Source organism: Rissa tridactyla, chromosome 6 (genome assembly GCF_028500815.1).
Source record: "Rissa tridactyla isolate bRisTri1 chromosome 6, bRisTri1.patW.cur.20221130, whole genome shotgun sequence".
NCBI classification, from domain to species: Eukaryota; Metazoa; Chordata; class Aves; order Charadriiformes; family Laridae; genus Rissa; species Rissa tridactyla.
Window position 1 is genome coordinate 72,187,037 of NC_071471.1, and position 24,384 is coordinate 72,211,420.

A 24,384-nucleotide genomic window follows, 5' to 3' on the forward strand; every position below is an offset into this window, starting at 1 on the left:
CCGGCTCCTCTCCCCCTTCCGGCGGCGGTGGCGGCGGGGCCATGGCGGCGGGGGAGGTGGCAGCGGCGGGTTCCGCCGAGCAGTTCCAGCAGCTGCTGCAGCAGAAGGATGGGTGAGCCGGGGCGCCGCTGGGAAAGTGAGGCGGGGGGCGGCCGGCTGGGCGCTGAGGGAGCGGGGCCCGCCGCCGCCGCGCGTTTAGGCTGAGCTCGGTGAAAGGCCGGTGTTTGCTGAGGGAAGCAGGCCTGGCGCTGCCTCAACCTTCCTGGGGAAATGAAAAAACACCAAACCTATAGATCTGAGTAGAGCTGTGGGTTTGGTTTTTTGAGAGTTTATTTTTTTTAAGCACTCCTCTTGTGAGTCTCACGGAGGGCTGAGGCGCCCGGACGGGGAGGTCTGCGGCAGCTGCAAAACCTGCCTCAGTGGGCTGACTGGCAGGAAAATTATGCAAAACAGAACTTTCATGCCACCCAAGAACTTTCTTTTTCTCTTGAGCTCTAAAGTGTCACCAAACCAAACTATTACTGTACAACATTTTCAATGAAAACAGCAGCGTTAGGTTGTTTATTGACAAACAATGTGATACTTAAGTTGCTCACCTCTTGTGTGACAGGGCTGGTTTCTCATTAGTCTGGTTTTCTGCTCTAATGACGAGTAACAGGGCTCTCTTTCCATTGGCGTCTCAGCATGAACCATTGGTTCTCTGTAGCTACTGGGTAGTGGCTCTTGGTCTGATATTAGAGGTTTTGGGCACTGATCTATGGGGTAAAACTGTGCACGTGCTTCACTTTGGTAGGCAAAAGTCGCAGTAACTACTACTGCAATTAAAGACGAACAGGTACTCACTCACTGGAATGCGCTTTACTGAAGAAAGACAGGTTTGGTTATGAGCTTTGCTTGTTTGTCCTGTTGAATCAAAGGTGTGGTAACTATTATTATATCTTTTAATCCACTAGCTGAGTATGTATTTAACTAGGTCTTGTAAGGCACGTTAAAATTGCTTCATCAAAAACATTCCCACATCATTTAACTGCTGTGTTAGCAAGTGGCCCTTAAACAAATAAGGAGAGAAAACCATTTTAAATGAGGGGTTTAAAAAGGATGATGAAACTACCAGCATCACATTCTTAAAGACAGCATAAGGAAACACAGAAAAGTTTTTTGATTATGGGAAGAAAAAACTAGATTCTTTGAAACTTGCTGCTTGACTTTCGGTTTTCTTTTCTGGAATTATTTTTCAACTGAATTGTTGTGTGGGAACATTCCAGAGGAAAGTCACACTCTCACGCTCACTGAGACATACTGAAATGAAAATGGCTTTGGGAATAAATACAATATTTAGAAGTTATTTTCAACAAAACCCTCAGTAATTCTATAATTTCCTTTGTCCACAGAACATCATTCAGTTTTCTCTTGAATGGACTTGATTATTTTATGCATATTTGTTTGGTCCTAAGGTGAATTGATAGTACTGATAACTCTCTTCCTCTGCTTCATTTCAAAATATTTGGCTTTGTTTTTTGTTACTGCTAAGAAACCAAACAAACCTGCACTAAGAGCATAACAGATCCCTCAAATCACGGATATATTTTTTTTAATGATCTCCCTGTTTCTGGATGGTGGTAGAACTTTGAAAAGAGACATTGGCTGACTTGGGGTACCTTCTATATTTAGATTATCAAGTGAATTTGAAAAGTAATGCTGTAAAAAAAAAAAAAAAAAAAAAAAGTAGTTTTAAACATTCACTTAATAATGTGGGAAAGGAGAAAATTTCTTCAAGGAAGCATTTTTCTTGTGAAAGATAAAGCTTATGACAAAAGATGTGCTGAATTTTTAAGGCTAGGCCTCATGCTATTTTACTGCTAATTTTTTTTTTTTTCAAATGGAATTCCTGATTTTTCCAAACTAATAGAGTTACCACTAATCTGCAACTGTCAGCGTTTCATATTAACACTTAATTTCATAACAGTTCTTGTTTCAGAAAATTAATCTTTCTGACATAAAGTTATTAATAAGCTTTGTGTTATGGAATAAGCGTAAATTTCAAGGTTTAATTTTTTTCAAAATGCATCTGGATAATTTTGAAGATTTCTTGCTCTGTAATCTGTTGTGTTACTTGGACTATGCTTTAGAAAAATCAGCTTGTAAAACCAAGTGACTTTGGCTGTCTGTCAGAAAGATTATAAATACTTGAAAAATACTTGTATTTTGGCCCAAAAGTGGCCTATATAGTAATTATTTTATGGATGTTGCTATCAGACAATGTCTTGCTATTTTGGCTGTGCAGTCAATAGACTCTTTGTTTCAAAGGTATACTTTGGAAGTCTGTCTCAACCATTTTTTTTTTTTTTTAAATACATTATAGCAACAAGACTTTGGGCTTTTTGTTTCTCCACAGAAAATGCATGATACATCCATCTGATTTTTCTTTTGCTACTGAAATTTACAAAAAGTTATATTAATGAAATCTAATTTTATTTTTGGGCCCACAGGTTTTCCTCCAAAATGTGAAATATAAAATGATACAGGAAGAGAAACTTTGGGACTTGTCATAAGCTTTTTGTTACAATCCTCTTTTGTAGCTAATAGTAGAGTATTTAGAAATACTTTATGTAGAATCACTTACGCATTTCATTTTGCTAACTCTCTTATTTTCTTCCTCTCTTAATGTTTTAAATTACTCTGGCTATTTTTCAAGTTTATTTTAAAGTGCGCAGATACCAAGAGGGCAGCCTTAATTGCAAAATCAGATGTATTCTGTGAATGAATTTATCACCTCTCCTCCTCCTCCCCCCCGACACCCTTGGTGAAAATTAATTTAAAGTATGTACTTCATGAAGATAAAAAGTAAGTGCATTGCAGTTATATGTTGGTAAGGAAAGGCTCCAATGGAATGAGGATTAAATAACTATGAGATTATTCCTCCTCTACTTGTCGTGAGCCAACATTCATGTGATCAGATGTGTCCCACTATGCATCCTAAATTAAACTGAGCACTTGTGAAATACTTCTTGGCAGCAGGGAAGAGTATGCATTCCTGCCTTCAGTTAATGGAAGGAAAGCGCACCTTATTTATTACTGCTTTGGCCTGATGCGTAGCCACTACTACTTATGTTCTCTGTTCTCCTTCCTTCCGCTATTTTTTTTTTTTTAGCTAGTGGAAGTATTCTCTTGTCCTACTTGTAGTCTAACAAATGTAAAAATTATGTTTTTAGATGTACAGGCATTGTGCAGTTGCAATGACAGCTTGCCAGCTTAATTCTCTGTAATTGTAAAAGGTGTAGTAGATCTAAGTAGATTAGACTGTTTTGTCATAAAACTTGATTTAAAAAAAAGTATATTCATCCTTGATCCACTTTTAAGAACTTCTCTGAGCTCTAGATGGTGTAAACAGCACAGGTGTTATGTGTTAAAATGATATTGGAGGGAGGTCTCAAAATTGGTACTTCAAATGAAGGGTGTGATGAACAAGTACAGGAAGACCAATCCTGGAGCAAAGCTCTTGATAATTCGCTTCATCAGAGCTTGGTCTGTCTTCTGAAATATTGAACTGCTGCTGCTTTTTCAATTTTAAAATTTTCTGTCTGTTGTGGCTGGATATTCTCATACATATAAATGACTCCCCCCGTCTCCTGACCTACCTAATTATTTTCACCTTATTACTTTGTGGCAAAATAATGTTGGTTGCAGCACGGGGACAGCACTTCCAAGTGCTGGTCCCCATTGGCTCAAAGGTCTTAATTAAAATGTCTCTGGCTGAGCTGAGAGCTGTAGTAATGTTGGGAAGACCTGTCTGCTGTCAGGGCAGAGATAAAGCTCCTGCAGGAGCTGCCTGTGCTATAATCTGCCTCTGCATTTACTCTGTAGCTGGGCTCTGCGAAGAATATCGCTATAAAAGTTTACATGCTGAAACACAGTTTTGCATTTAAGGTTTTACTCTGAGCAGTGAGACGTCTCAGCTTTCTCAAGAAGTCCATATCAAATCCCGTTTATAAGTAAAGAGTCACTTAAGTGAGACTTTACTGGGGTTTAAATCTTAATTGTGAGCAGTGAAATTGGTTCAAAGAAGCGTACAGCTACTTTGTGGTAATTAAAAAGAGATGGTTTGCCTTTGGGGTCATTGCTGCTGGTGACTCATATAGAAGAGTGCTGGAAGAATCTATACAGGTGACAGCCCTGGAGAAGATGTCCTGGATTGTTCTGGGCTCAGGTCTAAATTTGCGAGGCTGGCACTTACAGAACAAGGCAGTTCTATTTTTCCACAATTTCAGTTTTTACTAGTCTGTAAACTCTGCCAGTCTTAATGAGCTTTCAGAGCAGAAGCATGCTCTGACTCATGGCATAATAAAAAAAAAAGAGGCTATCCTGTTATATTTCTACTGAAATTTTCTAGAATTGCTTTGGGAAATCAAGTTTATGGATTTTAAAGTTCTGTGTCTGAATTGAGTTTAGCGCTGTATTCAGAGTGCGTGGTCAGATAACACAGCTTCTGTTCCAATATGAATGTCATGCTGCCTGCATAGCCATTAAAATTTATACTGAAATTCCATTGTTTCCATTATTTAGTAATAAAAGACACTAAAAGCTTCTACAGTATGGTTGTGTTGATTTGTATATCTCTTTCTAAGTAGATTAAATGTAGTAGATCATATGGCTTTTATTCTTTATCACATATTTTGTAGTGGTTTTGGCTTCAGCAAACCTGGAAAACAAATCTGAAAATTAGATGCAAATATCTTATTGCCGTTGTCATCATGAGGACTACAGTGTGGTACCCAGTTTGGTGGGATTTCTGTTCATGCATGTGACTTCTCTTCTTTAAATGCTGTGTATAATTAATACCAAACATTCAAGGAAACCTTATTGAAGCTGGAAGAGGAATAAGAAGCTGAAGCCAATAAAAGCATAGAATAACATTTTGGCATAAGGATACTGTATCTTTAGAAAAATCCCAGTAGCTTTGAAAAGTTACTACCTTATTTCCTGGATAAGTAGTAAAGAGGCAATAGTGGCCTGAGAAGAGAAGAGCAGTGGTGCAGGCTCTAGGGTGAAGATGCTGAAGACAGAAGTCTTGCCCGGGCAGAGATGCGGGATGCCCGAGAACTGGGCTCAGTGCTGCACCCACACATGCTTAAGATCTGTGTCCTGCAGTGTGTGACTTGGTCTGTAGTGTTTCTGCTTGTTCTTCTTCCTGGCTGTCATTCATATGAAGTGATCTCTTACTATCAAAATACAGGATGTTTTTCTTTGTATTGCGTTACCTTAACAGTGCTGGTTGGGTTTTGGAATGTTTCATCAAAAAGCATTAAAGTCTTCCTCAGTGCAAGTAATAGAAAATGTTCCTGGTTTCGCTCATTTAATTTTCTTTTTTCTCAGGAAGATGGTGTGGGTGGTGGGTTTTTTTGTTTATTTGTTTTTTGTTTGTGGGGCTTTTTGGCATGACATATATCAAACTTTTACATTGCATGTTTTCTTTCTTAGAAATAAATGCTGTTACTCTTTTTTTTTTTTTAATAGGTCCCTTGTAGTTGTCCATTTTTGGGCACCATGGGCTCCTCAGTGTGCTCAAATGAACGAGGTTATGGCGGCACTAGCAAAGGAACACACGCAGGTTACATTTGTGAAGGTAAGTCAGGCAGTTAAGCTTGTTTTAAATAGAGGAGAGCCATTATTACAAAGTATGAGTAAAGTAATTCAAAATATGGGTAAAGTTATTTTTGAAGTTCCTTTATGGCTTCACATTTAAAGATGCGAGTTGAACATATGAAAGAGATGCATCAAAAATCTGGGATGAAAGTTCTAGGTTCATCTTTCCGAACTTGATATTGCAAGCATAAATAACACCTTCATTTTATTGTGCTGTAAAAAGAAAAAAAAAAAAAGTCTACTGAGATATGATGATGGATTTTTTTTTTTCACTAGCTTCTCCATCTAACAAATAGGCTTTTAAATTTCTCTGTGCGTGCAATGTGTCAATCCTTCAGTTCTGTAGATAGCCACGTCTTTAAAGCATGATTTTGTCCATGGATTTGAGATTAATTTGGCAACACTGTTCTGTTCCTGTGTGCTGGAGATTTCATTTGTTCCTGGGATGTTAGTGCTTAGCTAAATAGATCTCAGAATTCATAGAGATTTCTGTCTGATACTAAAGATGAACAGGAATCTTTATGAAGTTTAAAGGAAGATAAATATAAGTCTGTGCAATATTGTCACTCTGAGATGACAGCCGTATGGTGCTGGGTGGTATAAACACAAATGGGATGCTATATTTTTGTGAGATTGTCTGCACTAGTGAGAAAAGCAGTGTGGAGGGAAAAATGAATGCACTTCATCAACATGCTGTTCATTTTAAAACAACTTTCTCTTGTTAATGAGACACTTCTGTGATTATGAGGGCAGGGAGTAATGGAGCAGCCAGCTGTGTGTGAGTGTTTTAATTTGATTTCTTACAGCCTTTAGGTTTTGTGACTTTTTTTAATGATTCCTGTCAGTCGGTATTTCTCTCTGTGAAACAGAAAGACAGAGCTATTTTAATGGTAGTATTTTATTACTTAGAGCTTCAAAAGACTAATTTTCAACATTTTGAAAATTCAAGATGCTTAAATTTACATAGAGTTGCTATAGCTTTTGGGAAGCCCAAGAAAACTTGAAAACTCTCAGTTACCTCTTTATTATTCATATTAATGTATTATTTATTTATAACCCTTATTATCCAGCTGTAATTTATTTTTTAATAACATGGTTCTGAAGTGATCAAGGTTTGCAAAAGTAAGATAATGACACCTTCCCCTCCCCCTCAGCTTTACTTGTTTAGAGAAAATAAGCTACTAAAAGACTTGGGTGCATTTTCTTTATGTTTTTTGGGGGGAGGAAGGGCTCCTCATGGGGAATGTATTTGATTTTGGAAGTTCTTTGTGGGATTTTGGTCTGTATTCCAGAATAGCCAGAGTCTGCCTTTTAATTGGCAAGAACCTGTTGACTCATCAGATGGTTACAGATGACTGACCAAGAGTAGCGTACCGCCTTGCAAATCATAAACAGTTACATTCTAGAATACAGCTAAGGAATAATGAAATGAACTTCAAAATTGTCAATAAATCTTGAAGTCTTTCTAAATTCAGCTTCTCATTTTAGTTGCTGCATAGCCTAACTTTAAGATCCTTGGCTTGGTTAAAATGAAAGTGTTGTCTATATCCAGAAGCAGTTAGAAACACTTTTTTGGAAAGTTGTACCAATAAAAGCAAGTTATTGAAATATGAAATTAAATCTGTTCTCTGTGTGTGAACCTCACCAGAGTGGAACATAAATATCTAAGTAGGAAATTTCACTGGAAAAGAAAATTAATATTATAGGTAGAAGTCATTTAATCATTTGCCACTTGAAAGAGAATAGATAATTGGAATCTATTTACCGTTTTCAATTTATAGCTTTGGTTTCTCTGTTGATCCTGTTGGAGCGTTGCCTTACGGGAATAGGGGTGAAGCTTGGACTCTCACTTCTGACTTATTCTGCAGGTATCCTTCTGGATTTAGTGGGTTCATTAAGAGCCTATATAGTTGGAGCAAATCAAAACATGGTGTAATGCTAAAATATTCAGAGGTTCATTATGTTTCAGTTGATAGTGAGAACAGTCACAGTATTTTCTAAAATGCGTAAGGATGCATTTTCTAAATGCATTTTCTAAAATGGGGTGCAGGCAGGAGCAAACGTAAGTAGTTCTGTCGATGCTTGTTCATGAAGTGTCACTGTATGGTTTGTCAAATAAAAATTTGAAAGGCTTTTTCTTCTGTACGCTGAATTGTAGCTTTCTGTTTGAAACATTTAGATTTATTACTGCTTTTTTAACCATTAACTCTGCAGCTGTTACAGAGCTAGTGTCCTCATATGAGGTCTTCTACCACTCAAGTAAGCTTTTAGCCTATGCACAGAAAACCACAAGTTTGAGTTAATTAGAGGGTATATTTTCCTGGCAAATTACTGCATTATATAATTTCAAGGTATGCATTTGAATGCTGAATAAGTTTAGAACCGATAATCTCCACAAGCTGGCCACTCAATACCCAGCGGCCTTGCAGGAGTTAAAAATAAAATTTAGTAGACATCAATAGCTTATTGAAGAAACACTCCTTTTTTCTTCATAATTTGCAGAAGGCTGCAAATGTCAGTCATGATGTACTGCCCCTTGAAATTAGTCAATAGAGCAAACAGCAAGAATTGCTGTGGGCAGAAAATAAGCACTGTAATCATGACATAACTGGGGTCAATGATTTATGGATTTCAATATAGTAGTAGCTGCATATGATTGAAAATTTACTAGGTCACTAGTGCACCAAAAATTTTATTCGTAGCCTCCGGGCATCTTTTGAAATGTGCAACAAAATAAAAACCTCTGAACCTGTTTTGACACTGTGTAGGCTCAGTGGATGACATGCCAACCCAGTGAGTCTCATTTAAATGCAAATGTGTCACAAACTTCTGCATCAAATCCTTTTTAAATGTATAAAATGCCTAGAAGAACATTCCAGACAGGATTGACATCTGCAGTCAAACTTTAAAGAAGATTATGAAAATAATCTTTTTGTTTTGTTTTTTCGTTGTTTTTTTAGCTGGAAGCTGAAGCTGTGCCTGAAGTATCTGAAAAATATGGAATTAGTTCTGTTCCAACGTTCTTATTCTTTAAGGTAAGAGGAAACGGATTTAAGAGAAAATGGATTCCATGTGGACTCTTAATACGTATACTTTTTTAATACAACTACCAGAAGAGCAGAAACTTAAGAATCAGTGAAAAAACAGTTATGTATCTGATTAAAGTCTGTCCAGTGGAACCTAAAAAAGTAGATAGAAATGGCTCTTGCACTTTATATGTAATATTTCAGAGCTTTGTTAATTGTATTGGATTCTTATATAGTTCTTACTTTAGTCGTCGTACCTTGTACTGGGTCAAAAAATTTTCAGTAGTGTTTCCTTGTCTAGCTATTGTCCTGCAACATGGCAGAAAACCAAGTGAATAATCTTTCGGTAGAAATGACAAGTCTGTTTGGGTCATGCTTGCCTGTGATAATAAAATTCAAAAATATTTTCTTTAATAAATTCTGCTGATGGCAAATTTGCTGGCATTAACAGTAGCTAGCCAACAGAATGGTATGAGTCTTGGAACTAATGTCTGGCCAAAAGATCAATACACTAATCCACCCTGCATCTGAAAATCTATACTTTATATGGTGGTTTTACTATTTTTTTTATTACGTTACAAATTCTGAATTTAATCCTTCAACATGAGCCTGTGTTTTGGTTTCCTTAGAATTCTCAGAAAGTTGACAGATTAGATGGTGCGCATGCCCCAGAGCTGACCAAAAAAGTGCAGCGTTACGTGTCCAGCAGTTCCATTTCTGCTGGTTCTAATGACAGCGCAAAAGAAGATCTTAATGTCCGTCTGAAGAAGCTCATCAACGCTGCCCCTTGCATGCTGTTTATGAAAGGGTCTCCAAAAGAACCTCGCTGCGGTAAGGATATTTGGAAGTTCATATTCAATGTGACAGCATTTGCTTTGGGCTAGTTGTCAGATTTACCCAGTTTTGGGGAGATACATCCCAACAGTGGCCTGTACACCTAGAAACATTAATGAAAGTATTTTCATGTTGCTTATATACAGTTAGAGGATTGCTGTTTCCTTAGTTAAATTTTGGAAATGGAATCGCGGAGATTAGGGGCTTTCTAAGGAATATGAGATGCGCAATGCTATCCTTGAACTCAGGTACTTTTCCTGAGGCAGTTCAATGCTTATTCATGATATGTTTTGTGTGTGAAGTTACAGGTTGAAAATGTAAAATAGTCTGAAGAGAACATTTCAACTCAAGGAATAACAATAATTGACTAGCATTGGGGATTACTGTTGCCATTTGGAAAAAGAAAATAAAGCTATCCTAGCTGGTAGAATTGAAAGACCAGTAGCATGTTTCTGCTACAGTAGAAATGCCTTTGCTTAAACCTAGTGCTCTCAGCCCTTGCTCTCTGTGCAGAGTGCCTGGTTCCTAGCTAACTTGAAGTGTTGATCTATACAAAAAGCACATGAACAAATGTTAAAACCCCAGATTTTTCAGTACTGTGAAGCTGCCGTCCTTCTGCTCACACAGTCTTGTGAAGTTGCAATGCAGAACTGTTTTTGCAGGGTCTTCTGTGGTGAGCTGCAGGTAAACAGAAGAGTGACACGGATGTAGGGTGGGGATGGCTTGACCAAACAGCACTGCTGGCAGCTCTTGCTGGGTTATGGCTCCTCTTGTTCCAGTGTAGTTCTGGCGGCATCATTTTGGCAATTAACAACACAACACTTTCCAGGTTGTTTCCTTTGAGTGTAATCCTTGCCTACGTTTGTTTAAATTTATCTTCAATTGTCAGTCTGCTTGTAGCCCACCAGTCTTTTTCTACCGATGTCTTACAGAAGTGAATATTAGCTGCTGGTTCTGTACTGGTTTTTTTCATATACACTTGTTCCCCAAGGCCTGTATTCCATCTTGAAAAAACAAGGACCAAAAAGCAGCATGGAAGAACAACAATTCCTCATCTCCAGAGTTTACTTGAAATGAGAAGACTGAAAATGTCTTATTCTGGGGGCGGTGGCAATAAGACATAATTATAAAATTCTAAAACTGAGGGAAGGAAAAGGCAACGGGGAAAAAAGTTGCATTGAGTTCTTTTACCTCCTTTCTCTCCCCGAATTGGTCTAGAGATGAAATGTTGCAACTTCTACTGTCACTGCTCTGCAGGAGATGACCAAGACTGGATTACTTTGCTCAGAAACATCTGTCCCATGGGGCAGATCATGTCAACTACGTTGCGGGACTACAGAGATGAAGGGATTGTGAAATGTTAACGGGAGAATAAGAAAAGGGTTAGCAGTAGCTAGCTCCTCACAGCCAAGCTCCTGACAGAAAGGCCTGTGGCATGTATTTACAGAACCAATAAAGCCATGATAACTACTCAAAAAGCTAAATTGTCGTGCAAAACCGCAGTTATTTGTGTCTAAAAGCAAATAATGAAAACACTTGTTTTGTCCATCTGTGCATGTATTACAGTAGCATGCACAGGCTTGAAAGATTCCTCGTAAATGATTCTCTGTCATGGCAGAGATGCATGTGAACTAAATGAGTTTAAAACATTTTGAGAAGGGAAATGAGGACTCGTGGAGCTATTCTTTTTGACCCCCTTCTGGTAAAGGCTCAGCCGGTGCAGCCTGGAGACAGAGCAATGCTTCTCGTGTCTGGTCAGCAGTCCACGAGTGCTTGGTTCCAATTGGTGGCATGCTGTGGTGATTTATTGATACTCACATAATCGCCCAATATCCTTGTGGTGTGTATGCACTGCTGATGTCCAGCCGTGGAAGATCTCACCACAGTTTTGAGTATTAAATTCAGTTAACAGTTTCAAGTGCAGACATCCCCCTGTAGCTGCTTCCTGTGCTTTCTGGTGGAGTGTGTCCAGGAGGGTTCCAAGAGAAACTGGGTAGAGAACTATATGAAGGAAAACAGATGAAATAGTGTTAAAGGACCTAGAGAAACTGAGCTTACATGTTCTGTCCCTTTATTTTAATGCGGAAGGATTCAAATTACAGTATCGCCATGTACTGTTAAATGGGGGGGAAGTCCTCCAGTCCAGGCTACTTCAGGTTGATGAAGCACTTGCTTACGGCTTGTGTGCAGCTGCTCTTATTGCCTCTGCCCTGTGTACCAAAGTGTGCTTTCAGCTACTTTAAAAATGTTTGCATGCCATTTTACAATCTGCTTTTTCAGATGTTGCTGTAAAAGGGTTAGAGAAATACGAGGGGAGGTAGAAGATCCTGTAGGTACTGAGGCTTCCCGTACTGTGTTGGGCTTCTACTGTATTGGTATCTGCACGCACTTTTTTTCCCCTCCTTTTTCCCTTTGTAATTGAAGGCTGCTGTTTCATTTCAATGCATTAATAGGTTGCAGAATCACTTCAGTAGAAGCAGTTTCAGAAATAACCGCAGATCTCAGAACTTTTAGCTTGGGATTTAGCAAATGCCTAATGAAGTTCCATCTATTTAAGTAAAGATAATTCTGTATTTGTTTATTATGGAACAATACAGTTATAAGTGCGTGAAGGTTACATACCGACATAGCGATTTATGTATAATTTGGTAAGAATGGAAATTTTGGCTTGTTCTGAAGTAGACTTGTGAAGTGCATCCATTGATATATCCTATCACACCTGTATGTACTATAGCACTGCTCTGATGAGCTCCTAGTATTTATGAGCACACTTGGGGTCTCTACAGTTGAGGTTATTCCAATATACGTGCGTTAAATGAGACCATATGGGATGCTAATATGACACTACTGTTAGTGAACCTGCCGTGATTGCGCTGCGAGCTGTTTGGCAGGTTCCTGGCAAGCTGGAGGAGCAGAGCACGGTTCTGGCTGTGTCCCTGGTGATCACAGGCAAAAACCACAAACCAAAAAAGACATTGAGGCATCAAGGTTAATGATAGTTAGGTACTTCATCATAAACTTAATGTGGAAAGTGATTTAAGGGTATAACACAGGTTCATTTGCATGTCTTAATATGATAAAGTAGATATTTCTTCAATCTTTCTGTTCTTACATTTGATCCCTGGTACCCCATGAAAAGCACGCAGGAGGTACTTACCTAAATAGGTGTATGTATTAAAATTGGAGTATTAAAATGTAGTGCAACATGCAAAATCATCTGAACTTACCTCTCTTAATTTTGCAGTTAAATACCGTGCCTGCTTTAGTCTGCTGGGGTAGTTTCTAGTAGTAGTTGGGAGATGTTAGTAAGTTGAGTCCATTAAACTTCTAGAACAGACAAAATTCTCCCCCTCTACTCCACTCTCGTGAGACCCCACCTGGAGTACTGTGTCCAATTCTGCAGCCCCTTTTATAAGAGAGATATGGACGTGCTGGAACGTGTCCAGAGAAGGGCCATGAGGATGATCCGAGGGCTGGAGCACCTCTCCTATGAGGACAGACTGAGAGAGTTGGGGTTGTTCCATCTGGAGAAAAGAAGGCTCCGAGGAGACCTTACAGTGGCCTACCAGTATCTTAAGGGGGCCTCCAAGAAAGCTGGGGAGGGACTTTTTAGGATGCCGGGTCATGGTAGGACTAGAGGGAATGGATTAAAACTAGAGATGGGTCGATTCAGACTGGGCGTTAGGAAGAAGTCCTTCACCACGAGGGTGGTGAGACACTGGAACAGGTTGCCCAGAGAGGTGGTGGAAGCCCCATCCCTGGAAGTTTTTAAGGCCAGGCTGGACGGGGCTCTGAGCAACCTCATCTAGTGGGAGGTGTCCCTGCCCAGGGCAGGGGGTTGGAACTGGATGATCTTTAAGGCCCCTTCCAACCCTGACAATTCTATGATGAAAATCTTTTTAAAGGTGAAGGTAGTTCAATGTTTTGTCAAAGACGATATGGATCTGTTATAACAGTAGTCAGAGTTAATAAAAATAGAATTAAACAAAAGGAGTCATGCCTGTTTAAAGGTGAAGATATTTTTGAATTGTATCTATTTTGATACAAATAGCAGACTTGCACTGCAGTCTCTTGTGCAGTTGGCAAGTAGGGGGAACCCTATCCAGCAGCGGATTCTGGCATCTTCTTGTAGTTCGTTATTTCTTCATTGGAAGAGCCAGCTAAGCATAGCGTAAAGCCAGGTTTGTCCCCTTGGCTGTGTGTTTACTGGCAATTGTATGTGCTTGCTATGTATGTTGTATTATTTCAGCGGATTTGTTTGGACTGTGGTAGTGTTTGTTTATTTGCTTCATCAATACTGTGATTTATTTAGGGTGCTTTTATTGTGTAGAATCTGGAGTGGCATTTGTGATGGTCTAGATAAACACTTAAAACGTTTTGTTAGCAGTTTAATTATTCCTTGTAATGCCCGTATGGCATTTCTTCAGAAATTCAACCTAAATCTTTTGTTATGAAAGTAAAGCTGTTCTGGCACTTTATCCCTAAGCATAACGCTTCCAGACTGCTACCATAACCCTTCGAAACGAAACACAACCAATCAATCTTTCTAGTTTGCATGTAATTGCCTACAGCTAAAATAAAGCTTTTTTTTTCCCCCCCAGTTCCTTACAGTAGAAATGAGTTAATATATTGGCGATGGAATAACCATCAGCAATCAGCCTTTAGCTGTTTACTAATGAACTCCCAGATGTGTGAAAAATTTCAGAATCTGTGTTTTACTTCAGGCTGTACATGAACTTAACACTTCAGTTGTAAAAAGAAAAGCAACTTAGATGCCATACATATAAATACTGCTACTTCATATCTCAATAAATTGCAGATCATGAAAACTGCAGAAAGCTCTAGTAAAAATCCATATTTCAAAAACTAATAGGTGGTCTTGCAAGCTGAAATCAAAGGTTATTTTTCTATGGCACTTTGATTCTTTTCCCATTTAAAGCTTCTTTGTTTTTTGTATTCCTTTATTAAACCCTTTAAGCATTGCCTTTCCTTTTTTTTTTTTTAATATTTGTATAGAGGTTTTCATTGTCTGTACAGCATTTGTTGGAATTCTTTGAGGGAATTGGTAGGATTGCAAGGGCATTTGAATCCAAAACAGAATGAGCTGGCAAAGATATAAATCACACGTTATTATCGCATTGATTTATGGACAGATTCTCATGGATCCTTTTTGCAAACCATACGATAGTGTTGTCTGGGAGGCTTCTACTTCCTTAGAGGGGATGTGCATTAAAGCAACAGTGGCAGGTGTTGAAATGCTTCAGGATAAAGACCACGTGTTAGAAATGAAGCAAAATTCCAAAACCTTTCAGTGTGTTGCAGTGTGCTTAGCATTTTTTCCCTGATTAGCGTGATTTCCATAGCAGAGCGAGTAGGTTGTGGAGGAACAGTGGAGTTGCGAATCAGGATTTCATCGTCAGTCCTTAAGATGAAGTTAATTGGCTTCCTTGTGTTGTGAAGTCCAGCAGACCCCTTCTCATCCGTTTTCTTACGGGGTAAATACCTGCAGAACACTGTCAGACATCCCGTAGGTCCAGGTTACCCCCGGACCTGTTGACGTGGAGGGCGCAGCCTGGGTGTGGGTGGTGTGTACGTGCATGTTTTGTTTTTCAAAGTGATTTTGAAGACTTTCTGTAGAGACTAATGCTTTAAAGAACGATTTGTCATGTTTAAAAAAAAAAAATCAATTTAATGTTTCACTTCAATGAAAATGGTGATTTTAAAATAGAGTAGAAGGAGAATTGTTTGAAAGGGAAATTTTGTGGGGATTTCCCCCTAGTATAAGAAAATCTGGGTGATTATAGACTGTAAATTCTATAATAGTAAAATTTTCATACATATAACTTTTTACAAATAATATGGGTTTTTTAGGAAAAAGATGCTTAGTTAGAGAAAGGAGAAACTTTTTTTCTAAGGTTGGCCACTTAAATAAATTTAGAAAATCTGGATGTTTACATCGTAATATTCAGTGCTTATGTCCTGCTGAGATAGTGTTGTCAGAGTAGGACATGATGAAGATCTGTCATAAAGGTAAACAACACGTGGTGTGAAAGTGTCACAAGGGTAGTAAAATAGTACTAAGTACTCATGTGAAAGAAAAGGCTTTAAAAAAATAAAAAGGAATCTGCCTTTTAGCATAAAGTAGGAAAGGACATTCCCTTAAAGCAGAATACTAGTAAACATTATAAAAGCCAAGTTTCTAAGTTAAACTAGTGACACAGTGGTGGGGTTAAATCCCAGTTCCCACTTTGTGTGTCCAGGTTTGGCGTGGGAGAACCTTGGTAGCAGCTGGAGGAAGAAATGATGGGGGCAGAGGAAGAGATGTGCAATTAGAGGAATGAAAAGGTGGCTACTGAAGGTGCTGTTATGGCCATGGATAAGCTTTTCTTCTTTATGAATGCTATATGAAGAAGAGCTGGAAAAGACAAAAGGACAAAAAGCTGGAATGCATTTATCTTTGCTTTAATTGTATGTTGGAACAACAGAGATATGTATATGAAGGTTACTTACGGTGTTGCTCTCTAAATAGAGTAGCACCAAGCTGTCCATGTACTTTGGTTTTCTAATCCCCATAATAAATATAGGTTTTGCCTCTTTATAATATTTGACGATATTGATAGAGCGAAGAATAACACACTGTTTTGAAATTACCGTCTAGAAGAATTTCATTTTTTAAATGAATAAGGTTTAGTACAGACATGGAAACGCTCCGTTTAAAATGATATGTAATTCCTCTTTTTGTGTTTGCAGGTTTCAGCAAACAAATGGTGGAGATATTGAACAAACATGGTATTTCATTTAGCAGTTTTGATATTTTTTCTGATGAAGAAGTTCGTCAGGGGCTGAAAACATATTCTAATTGGCCAACTTATCCACAGTTGTATGTAGCCGGAGAGCTTATAGGTGGACTTGATATTATCAAGGTTAGAAACTGAGAAATTCTTAATCTTGTTAGTTGTCAGAAGCATGTTTTTCATACTTTTTACATCTGATTTTTCTTCTCCCCAATCTCCCTAGGAACTTGAGGCGTCTGGAGAACTGGACACAGTCTGCCCAAAGGCACAGAAGTTGGAGGACAGGTGTGATGTATTATGTCATTATTTTAAGGGTGCTTGTTTTTGAGGTTTCCTATATGTTCATTTACGTAGGGGGAACCCCTATATAAATTCCTGTTCTTTGACTTTATCAGAAGTGTGTCAAAATTTTCTTTAATTACAGAACTCCTGCAGTTGTTTAATATGTTCCATCTTCTATACAGTAAGCATCACTTAATATAAAGCTACACTGTTATATCTGTATTAAGCTATACTGTTCCAATAGGCTTTACTTATTGTATTTGTAGTTAGTTAACTTTTAATTATAGCAGGAATATATAGATTCATTCTTGTCTCTCTTTTAAGAATTTATTCTTTAAAGATAACTCAGTCATCTTTTAAACATTAGTAGCTTTTATTACCTTTATTTGGCATAGACTTCATAACTACGATGCCACTGGAGAAAATACCTAGGCTTGTCTCCTCATTTTTCTTGATTACTCATGTCCTTCAGTTTCCTGTTCTCTTTCACCTTGGCACCATGAATATATGCTGCATCAGTAGGAAGTGTGTTGCTTCCCGAGTCGGATGTAATATCTAGAAACCAATTTGTCCTCCTCTGACCTTCCCATTTGAAGATTCGCTCGTGTTTGAAATTCTGCTGTGCCCCAGGCAGTCAAGCTCCAGATATCCAACAAGTCATTCAGCTTGAGAAGTTGCTCGTAGATGTGGCTTTTTTTCCCTAGTTTTTGGGTGAATTTTGTGTGCCATTAAGACATGGAAAGGGGAGCTGGTTTACCAAGAAGCTGGCCTGTACCTTGAAGGCAAATGTCTTAGCAGAGATCCCCTCTCGCTGGCTGAGGGTGGTCAGAGAAGTTTTGGAGTGCTCTAGGTGGGACTGGTTCTGGTTCTTTTGCCTTCTCAGCACAGTGGAAAAATAATTTAATGCAACCCATTTTGGTACGGTGATAAAGTATACTTACTTTCACCCTTGTTTATTTATTAATTCCCGTTTTAATTTGTTCTATGGCTGAGGTTTCCCTTTTGTTACTCTAGTAGTGTAACTTGTAAATTGTATCACCGAGGCCACAAAAACCAATCACTAGGATTTGCCATTTCAGATTAAATTATAGGCAAAGAGATCGCCTCAGTGTGGCCTTTTAAAAATTTATTTTAGAAAGCTTCCGTTAGTCTATTCCTTCCTTTTTGCTAACTTGCATAAGCTACAACTTTATTGAATTCATACGTAGGGTTTTTTTTTTTGCTTTGCTTAGTCTTTTTGGGGGAAAGAAGGTAATGTGAAATGTCCTCTGCTTACGTAATGTGTTTTAATGGGTGGAAATTGTTGGTATAGCTCAAGGCCTCCCTAAAGGAGCAACAGTGGCGTCTTTTGAAGAGGTGTTTTTGTCAATTGTATCAAATTTGAATGTGAAAGCGGCCTGAAGGCAAACTGGCTAAAAATTCACTGGGCAAGTCAGAAGTAGCTGCTTATTGCCTAGCTTGTTCTTCACCTTTTAGTAGGAGCTTGTTTCTTTATTAGCTGAGGTTTGCTTCTGGTGACAATTGGAAAGTTCTTTCTATGGCACAGGTTAGTTTTTCTTTGAAGCTAACCTCATACTTAACTTCTGAGCAACTGACATCTCTTTCAAACCACATTCACTCCATCAGTCACTCACAAGAAAAATCCTATGAGGCACCAGCTCAGGTTACTGCCCTCACCCATGCTGACGCTGTTGGTGTTGCTGTTGCTTTTTAGCGTAGAGACTTCTCGGTTGGAAAAACTGTTTTGAGGTTTACATGTGCAAAGACTGTAAGTCACCAACCAAACTTTGTTTAGTTCAATTTTTCAAAGACCCTGGATTCTCCAGTCTAGAATCTTTTTGCATTGTGTGAGTCACGCAAAGCGACCTTTTACAGAAAATGATCACTTGTTACACATTTTACAGAGGGTAGTTTGCCCGTAGCAAGAAACTGTTGGACAGGAGCCTTTGCTAACTTTTCCCATCAATTGGCACTGAAAGGCCTTCCTCAAAGGAGGGCGGTGTCTGCGGGTTTTGTGGGTGGACCAGAAATGGACAGGGTACAATGGGGCAAATTCCTGAATTTCAGTAGTGGTAAGTCCTTAATCCATAAGCTGACAGATTTTATGACTGATGGACAATAGGTATGGCTCTTACTCGGCAAAAGACGTTCTCTCATGGAGAATGAGAAATGCTAAGTATTATCATCAGTAAGTGAAAAAGCTATACGTCGGTAAATATAGACACGGTATTTAAAATATCCTAAAATGACATTTTTCCTTATACTTATTGCTGTTTGGTACTTAGAGGTCAAGCTAGAAAAGTAAATTGTTGCTATGAAAGTAACAGGATTGTTCCAGTTCTTTCACTAGAGTTACTGTAAGCAATCTAAATGAATAGAGTTACTTATAATAAAGCTTTAAATGTATTGGTAAAGGTGTAAGTTTCTGTCTTTCCACTTTTTGTTTTCCTGTCAAAACAAAGCTTGGGGTAACGACTGAGCTGTTTTATGTCTTTCTGTTTCTTGCCTTCTGTAGGCTTAAAATCTTGATAAACAAAGCTCCTGTGATGCTTTTTATGAAGGGAAGCAAACAGGTAAGATTAAGTTTTATTTAAGTAAGTTATATTACATTATATTTCAACAGTTTTTTAAACAGTGAGATACCTTCTTTTCCTTGCTTTCCTTGCTTAATGAAATTTAATGGTGCTGGGAAGTTAGTTACTTGTCTTTTTATTTGGTGCTTCTATAATCCCTATTCTACCTGATGGAAGTGTATTGCTAAAATGCTGTGTAAAATCAGGGAATTTGCTGCCCTGCAGTGACGTCTGTCAATTGAGCTGCAATTCAGGAATGAATGGAAGAATTGGGCATGTCTTTTCAGTTTAGTTATTGATTGTCTTTGCAGATAATGGATTTTCTTCTGATGTTCGGAGTGCTCGCCTCTGATGGCTATCCGACTTGAGGCATACACTTTGATTAGTGCCCAGAACTTTATCTCTGGACATATGTTTCTTGAAACTTCCCTCTGACCTAATTGGGTTGGGTGTCCTGTCCTTCTTAATTGCTCTGACTTTATTATGCTTTCACAGCTGCATTTGAAAAAGGCTGCTAGATATTTTTTTTAAGGCTGAAGTATAATGCCACATGCCATAAATGATCCCATCTTTTTCTCACATGCATGGAATGGTCTATGCCTGGTGTCTTTCAGCTGCACTTAATTATGTTGCTCACTGAAATAAACCTAGCGACTGCAGACAGACAACCGCTAACAGTGAGGATTAAAATAATAACAAATGACTGTAAGGCGAAAGGTCAGTCTGTTGCTTTGTGCTGCATACTCAAACAAAGTAACCAGGGGATAAATTGTTCCCTTCTGTAGTTAGTGATTGCGTGTTGTGAGAGGCGTTCATAGGGTATTTTTTAAAGGGATGCAGCGGTGGGGGACTGAGCTCATGCATGTGACTCCTCTTTCCATTTCATTTGCTCATTTGTTCCCTGAGCCTTCTCTGGGTGTTAGCAACAGACACTTTTAGGGGTGTAATAGGCTGATTCACTAAGCCATTTCATAGCCACTGGAACCCCGCGGGTTGTGCTGTCTCACTGAAACAGCAGTGATGAGCTGGTTGGGCTCAGGTCTTCTAAACACGTGCACTTCTGTCTCCTTCAAAACCTGCATCTTGCCTAAAGACAGGAAGACTTCGGGCAAATTACTTAACAGGTTTTGCTTTTGCTTGAGCTACTGATGGAGTGAAATCACCAATAAAAGGATAGTCCGGATTAAAAAATCAGTGTCTAAAAAATGATGGGTGTTCTATGCCCTTATGCTGCTGGTATGAAGAGTTTGCAGTAGATACTTTCAATTTTTAATTTCAGTTGGGAGTTGCTGTACATGCAGCCTATTTATCACTTGACCATAAGTTGCTACTCTCACCAGAATGGAAAGTAAAGGGTATCATACGTCTCTAAATAAATTGTCTATTTTACAAATGCATATAAGGCATTTATACCCATCCTACCTGTAGCTTTGGCTTTCTGAATGTTTAGAAAATAATCGAGCCTAACTAGTTTTCAAGGTAGTATTGCCAGACCTGGGAAACAGATTCACGTTGTACATTTCATGCTGCAGCTGAGGAAAGCATGTAATATCCTCAAGTTTTCATTTATTTCAGTAGAGTATATAAAGAGATGTTCCATACTGTTTAAAACTTAAAGAATATAAAAAATAATGAAAAAGGGATTAGCAGTATTGCTCATCCAGTAAGGTCATCACTAGCAGTAAATTGGTAATAGCTTTAGTGTAGCTTGAGGACCTGGAATTTTGTGGATTAAATATAGGCAATATATGTTCTAACACGTGTGTGTTTTGTGTTGTAGATGGCAAAATGTGGATTCAGCAAGCAAATTATAGAAATCATAAATAGTACTGGGTAAGTAAGTGGTTATCTATCTATCTTTGTTGCTTTCTTTTTTTAATTTGGGATGTCAGTTCTGTTTTACAAACTACATTTTATAAATAAAGTGTTTGGAAAATATTAGTGGAAGACTTCCCCAAATATAATTTTCTTGGTTTAAGAATATTTTAAAGTATCTTTATGTAAAAGCCTGTAGTGTAAATCGCTACCTATGCTCGTTTGATACCAAATCAAATGTGGTGTGTCAGATATTACGCTGCTTTAGCACTGCTACGTAGTGATTGTCTTGCTTGGATTAAGGAGTTTATTGCAGCGAACTTTTTCTTTTTTTGCTGTGCTTGTTGACATGAAAGCAGTCCTTCCACTCTGATAAGCAACTCTTCTTAGAGAGGTCCCTCTTGATCTGTTTCCTTAATCTCGAAGCCTCTCATGTTACCTACCCTCAGTTTTCCTCTTCAAAGCAGTTCTTTCTGTGGCAGGAGAGATCAGTATCCTCTTCCTTTGAATAAACACCTGTTTCATTTCTACTGCTATGTAGTGGTTAAGCAGTTTTCTTGATTACTAGAAGTTAGAACGGGCTTTTTGAGATAATAGATCACTATATATCAATATACAACTCGGAAATAAGTAGCAGTTACAAGTGTTCGTTGTCACTGGCCCATGCCCACTAGCAGGTTATTGAAGAGTGCTGGGTCTTAAAATACCGGGAATTGTGTACCAAAACTCGTACATGGACCAACCAGAAATCAAATGTACACAGGGGTTTTATTTTTGTGTTTTTATACAAGTGGTATATGAAGATGGTGAAATAGCTGCAGCTGGTTGATTTCCTTAATAAAACCCTCTAAAGTACATGTGTGTGTCCTTTTGTTTGTTTTTTTTTAAAAAAACCCAACAAACTAATAGAGAATGGAATTACTTTGAACACATTTTGGCCAATTAGAGCCTAAGCTACACAGCTTAATTTTTTACTGTATTATGCTGTCATCTGTGTGTTATAAGAAGCTTCCCATGAAACTAGACATTTTTTACATTAGCTCTTGGTGCATAAGGCATTGACTTTTAACCTCTTCTTCACCGTTAATTCTGAGCGATTTGGAAGCAATCTTGAAAACATACCCATTTCGAATTTTTGAAGGTCTTGCATTGAAAAGCTCCACAGTAGATGACTTTGTTGTTGTTTTTTATAGTGTTGACTACGAGACATTTGACATACTGGAAGATGAAGAGGTAATGAAGTTTTTCCGTCATTGAAGGCTTCGTTGTTGCTTTTACTGAAGTTGAAGTTTACATTTAAGATTATTTTTCTAGGTGCGGCAAGGATTAAAAACCTATTCAAACTGGCCAACGTATCCTCAATTATATGTGAAAGGTGAACTTGTTGGAGGGCTGGATATTGTTAAGGTAGGAATGGGAGAATCTTGTTTGAGATGTAAATGGACAGTTTGTTTAAAACTGTAGAAATGTTTTCTGCCCATAATACAGAAATACCTGTGTAGTGGCCCTAGATCCTGAAACCGAATGACTTGGTTGCTTCTACTGTGACTTCTATTAGCTCAACATACAGTTGAAAGGAGCTCTAAATCTCTGCCATTCTCATATGCCAAGATTTAGCAGTGAAATGTATTTTCTTGACAGCGGTCAGTTACTGTTACTGTAAAGACCATTTTTACCCCATGGGTGCATTTTTACAGGTTTCTCTTCCTAGTTTTACTTCTGACATTGGTTTTCTCAAATAAGGTGGGCGAGACATTTTTTTCCTGGCGAACAGTCTCATTCCTGGAAGAAAGTAAGGTTTTATTGTAGTTGTTTGAACAGACCCTGAAGCAACAAAAATAGATCTGCATCTGTTACTGTGGTTTTTGATTTTTGTAACAGAGCAGGCACAGTGTTCTAAACCCCAAATACTCCTGAGCCCATTCTTGTCTGAATGTTTTATAGCCAATTCCTCAGACATTGTAACTCCTGGGAAGATGCAATCAATAAATCTCATTTAGTTCTAAAAATACTGGTATTACTTAAATTATATAGATTACTTTAATTTTATTTATTTAACAAGTGTGTGGGTTATTTCAGTCATCAGTAAGTATAGTCTTGGGCATTGCAGAGATGCTGCAAGATACTTCTCTCGATGGTATTTAAATATGTCTGTTTGCGTTGTTGGGCTGTATTCAGTTTACACCGGCTAACTTGTATGGGTAGATGAATGTTGTCAGTGTTTTAAAATGCATTCCGTAATATAGCATAATATGGAATAAAATTGAGACAGTTGTTTCTCTTGAGATGTGGGAAAAGAATGTATACTCTACAACATGTTGTTTGAAAACCATTCTCTGGTCTCTTTAGTAAGTTAACAGCCTTGTAATTTGAATTTAAATCAAGATAATATGAGCAAGCACCCCTTATTTAGAATTTTTACCAATCTTTTACCATCTTGTTTGTTTTAATGTGTGTTACTAATAAAATCTACCTATGAATGGTCACTTTTTCATTTTATGGGAGGCATTTTGGATGTCTTACAATTTTGTGTATGCCTAAAATACATCTTGAATTACATCTAGAAGGAGGTATACCGGGGGATTTACTTGGTAAAGTTGATGATAACCAATTCTTTTGAAGAATCTTTTCACTGAATAAGTTTCCTCACTTACTGAATAGACAGAAAATAGAATTTAAATACAACATCTTGAACTTCAGTGTCTTGGTCAAGAGGGACCTCTAGTGGGTCGCCTCCTGCATTCCCTGATAGCCCAGGAATTGATTCCCTCTCCGCAAGCTGTGCCGATTGAAATCCTGTTAGCATCATCACAACACGTATGTAGAGAGTAATTGCTCTGTGTATTTCTTTACAGGAACTAAGGGAAAGTGGTGAATTGTTGCCTATTCTGAAGGGAGAAAATTAATGGAAAAGGACATCAATGGGAACAGAAATACTTTGAACAATTATTCGTTTATAGATTATATTGGAGCAATATACAACTTAGCCCTGTGGAACCCATCAGGATTAAATAAAGACCGTTTATGTACTCTGTGTATTTCAGAAGACCGTGCTACGTATGAAAATGTGTTTCCAGTGAAGATACAAAAATGTCAAGATCTTCAAATTCAATTAAAATACAATGCTAAAGAACTTTGGGTTTGTTGTTACACTCTTTCTGTGTATTCATTGCATCTAGATGTTTAAGATTTGAATAACGACACCACTATCCATTGCAGTACTATATAGGACTAAATTGCATTTTTTTTTTTTTTTTTTTTGGGCTCAGCCCTCATTAGGAGGATATTAATGGGTATACCTCTGTGGTATGGAGCATAATAATTTTCTGTCCCTGTTAATAATTGTTTTCATGTCTAGTGAGCAAGAAAAATACTATTGAAACCTTAATCCAGTGCACCATTAGGAAGTTGTTATTA

The 24,384-nt window shown here is 38.1% G+C and overlaps 1 protein-coding gene across 2 annotated transcripts; it reads left to right on the top strand.

Moving 5' to 3' along the window:
• On the top strand, positions 1–24,100 carry GLRX3 (glutaredoxin 3). 2 transcript variants are annotated; one of them, XM_054205805.1, is made up of 11 exons: positions 1–112; positions 5,515–5,623; positions 8,604–8,678; positions 9,299–9,500; positions 16,254–16,426; positions 16,521–16,582; positions 19,095–19,152; positions 20,933–20,985; positions 22,161–22,200; positions 22,282–22,374; positions 23,823–24,100. In XM_054205805.1, the coding sequence occupies exons 1-11, from the start codon at positions 42–44 to the stop codon at positions 23,871–23,873; spliced, it is 987 nt and encodes a 328-aa protein (XP_054061780.1). In that variant the 5' UTR covers positions 1–41; the 3' UTR covers positions 23,874–24,100. The 2 variants fall into 2 exon arrangements, 1 of the variants encoding a protein (XP_054061780.1); XR_008467039.1 differs by lacking the exon at positions 22,161–22,200.
• Positions 24,101–24,384: the final 284 nt, after the last annotated feature.

Excerpts from the sequence above, each read along its gene's own strand:
- GLRX3 (XM_054205805.1), top strand. The coding sequence starts at position 42 with ATGGCGGCGGGGGAGGTGGCAGCGGCGGGTTCCGCCGAGCAGTTCCAG. Across the intron at positions 9,501-16,253 it reads TCCAAAAGAACCTCGCTGCG|GTTTCAGCAAACAAATGGTG; the intron begins GTAAGGATATTT and ends TTGTGTTTGCAG. Across the intron at positions 22,201-22,281 it reads ACATACTGGAAGATGAAGAG|GTGCGGCAAGGATTAAAAAC; the intron begins GTAATGAAGTTT and ends TTATTTTTCTAG.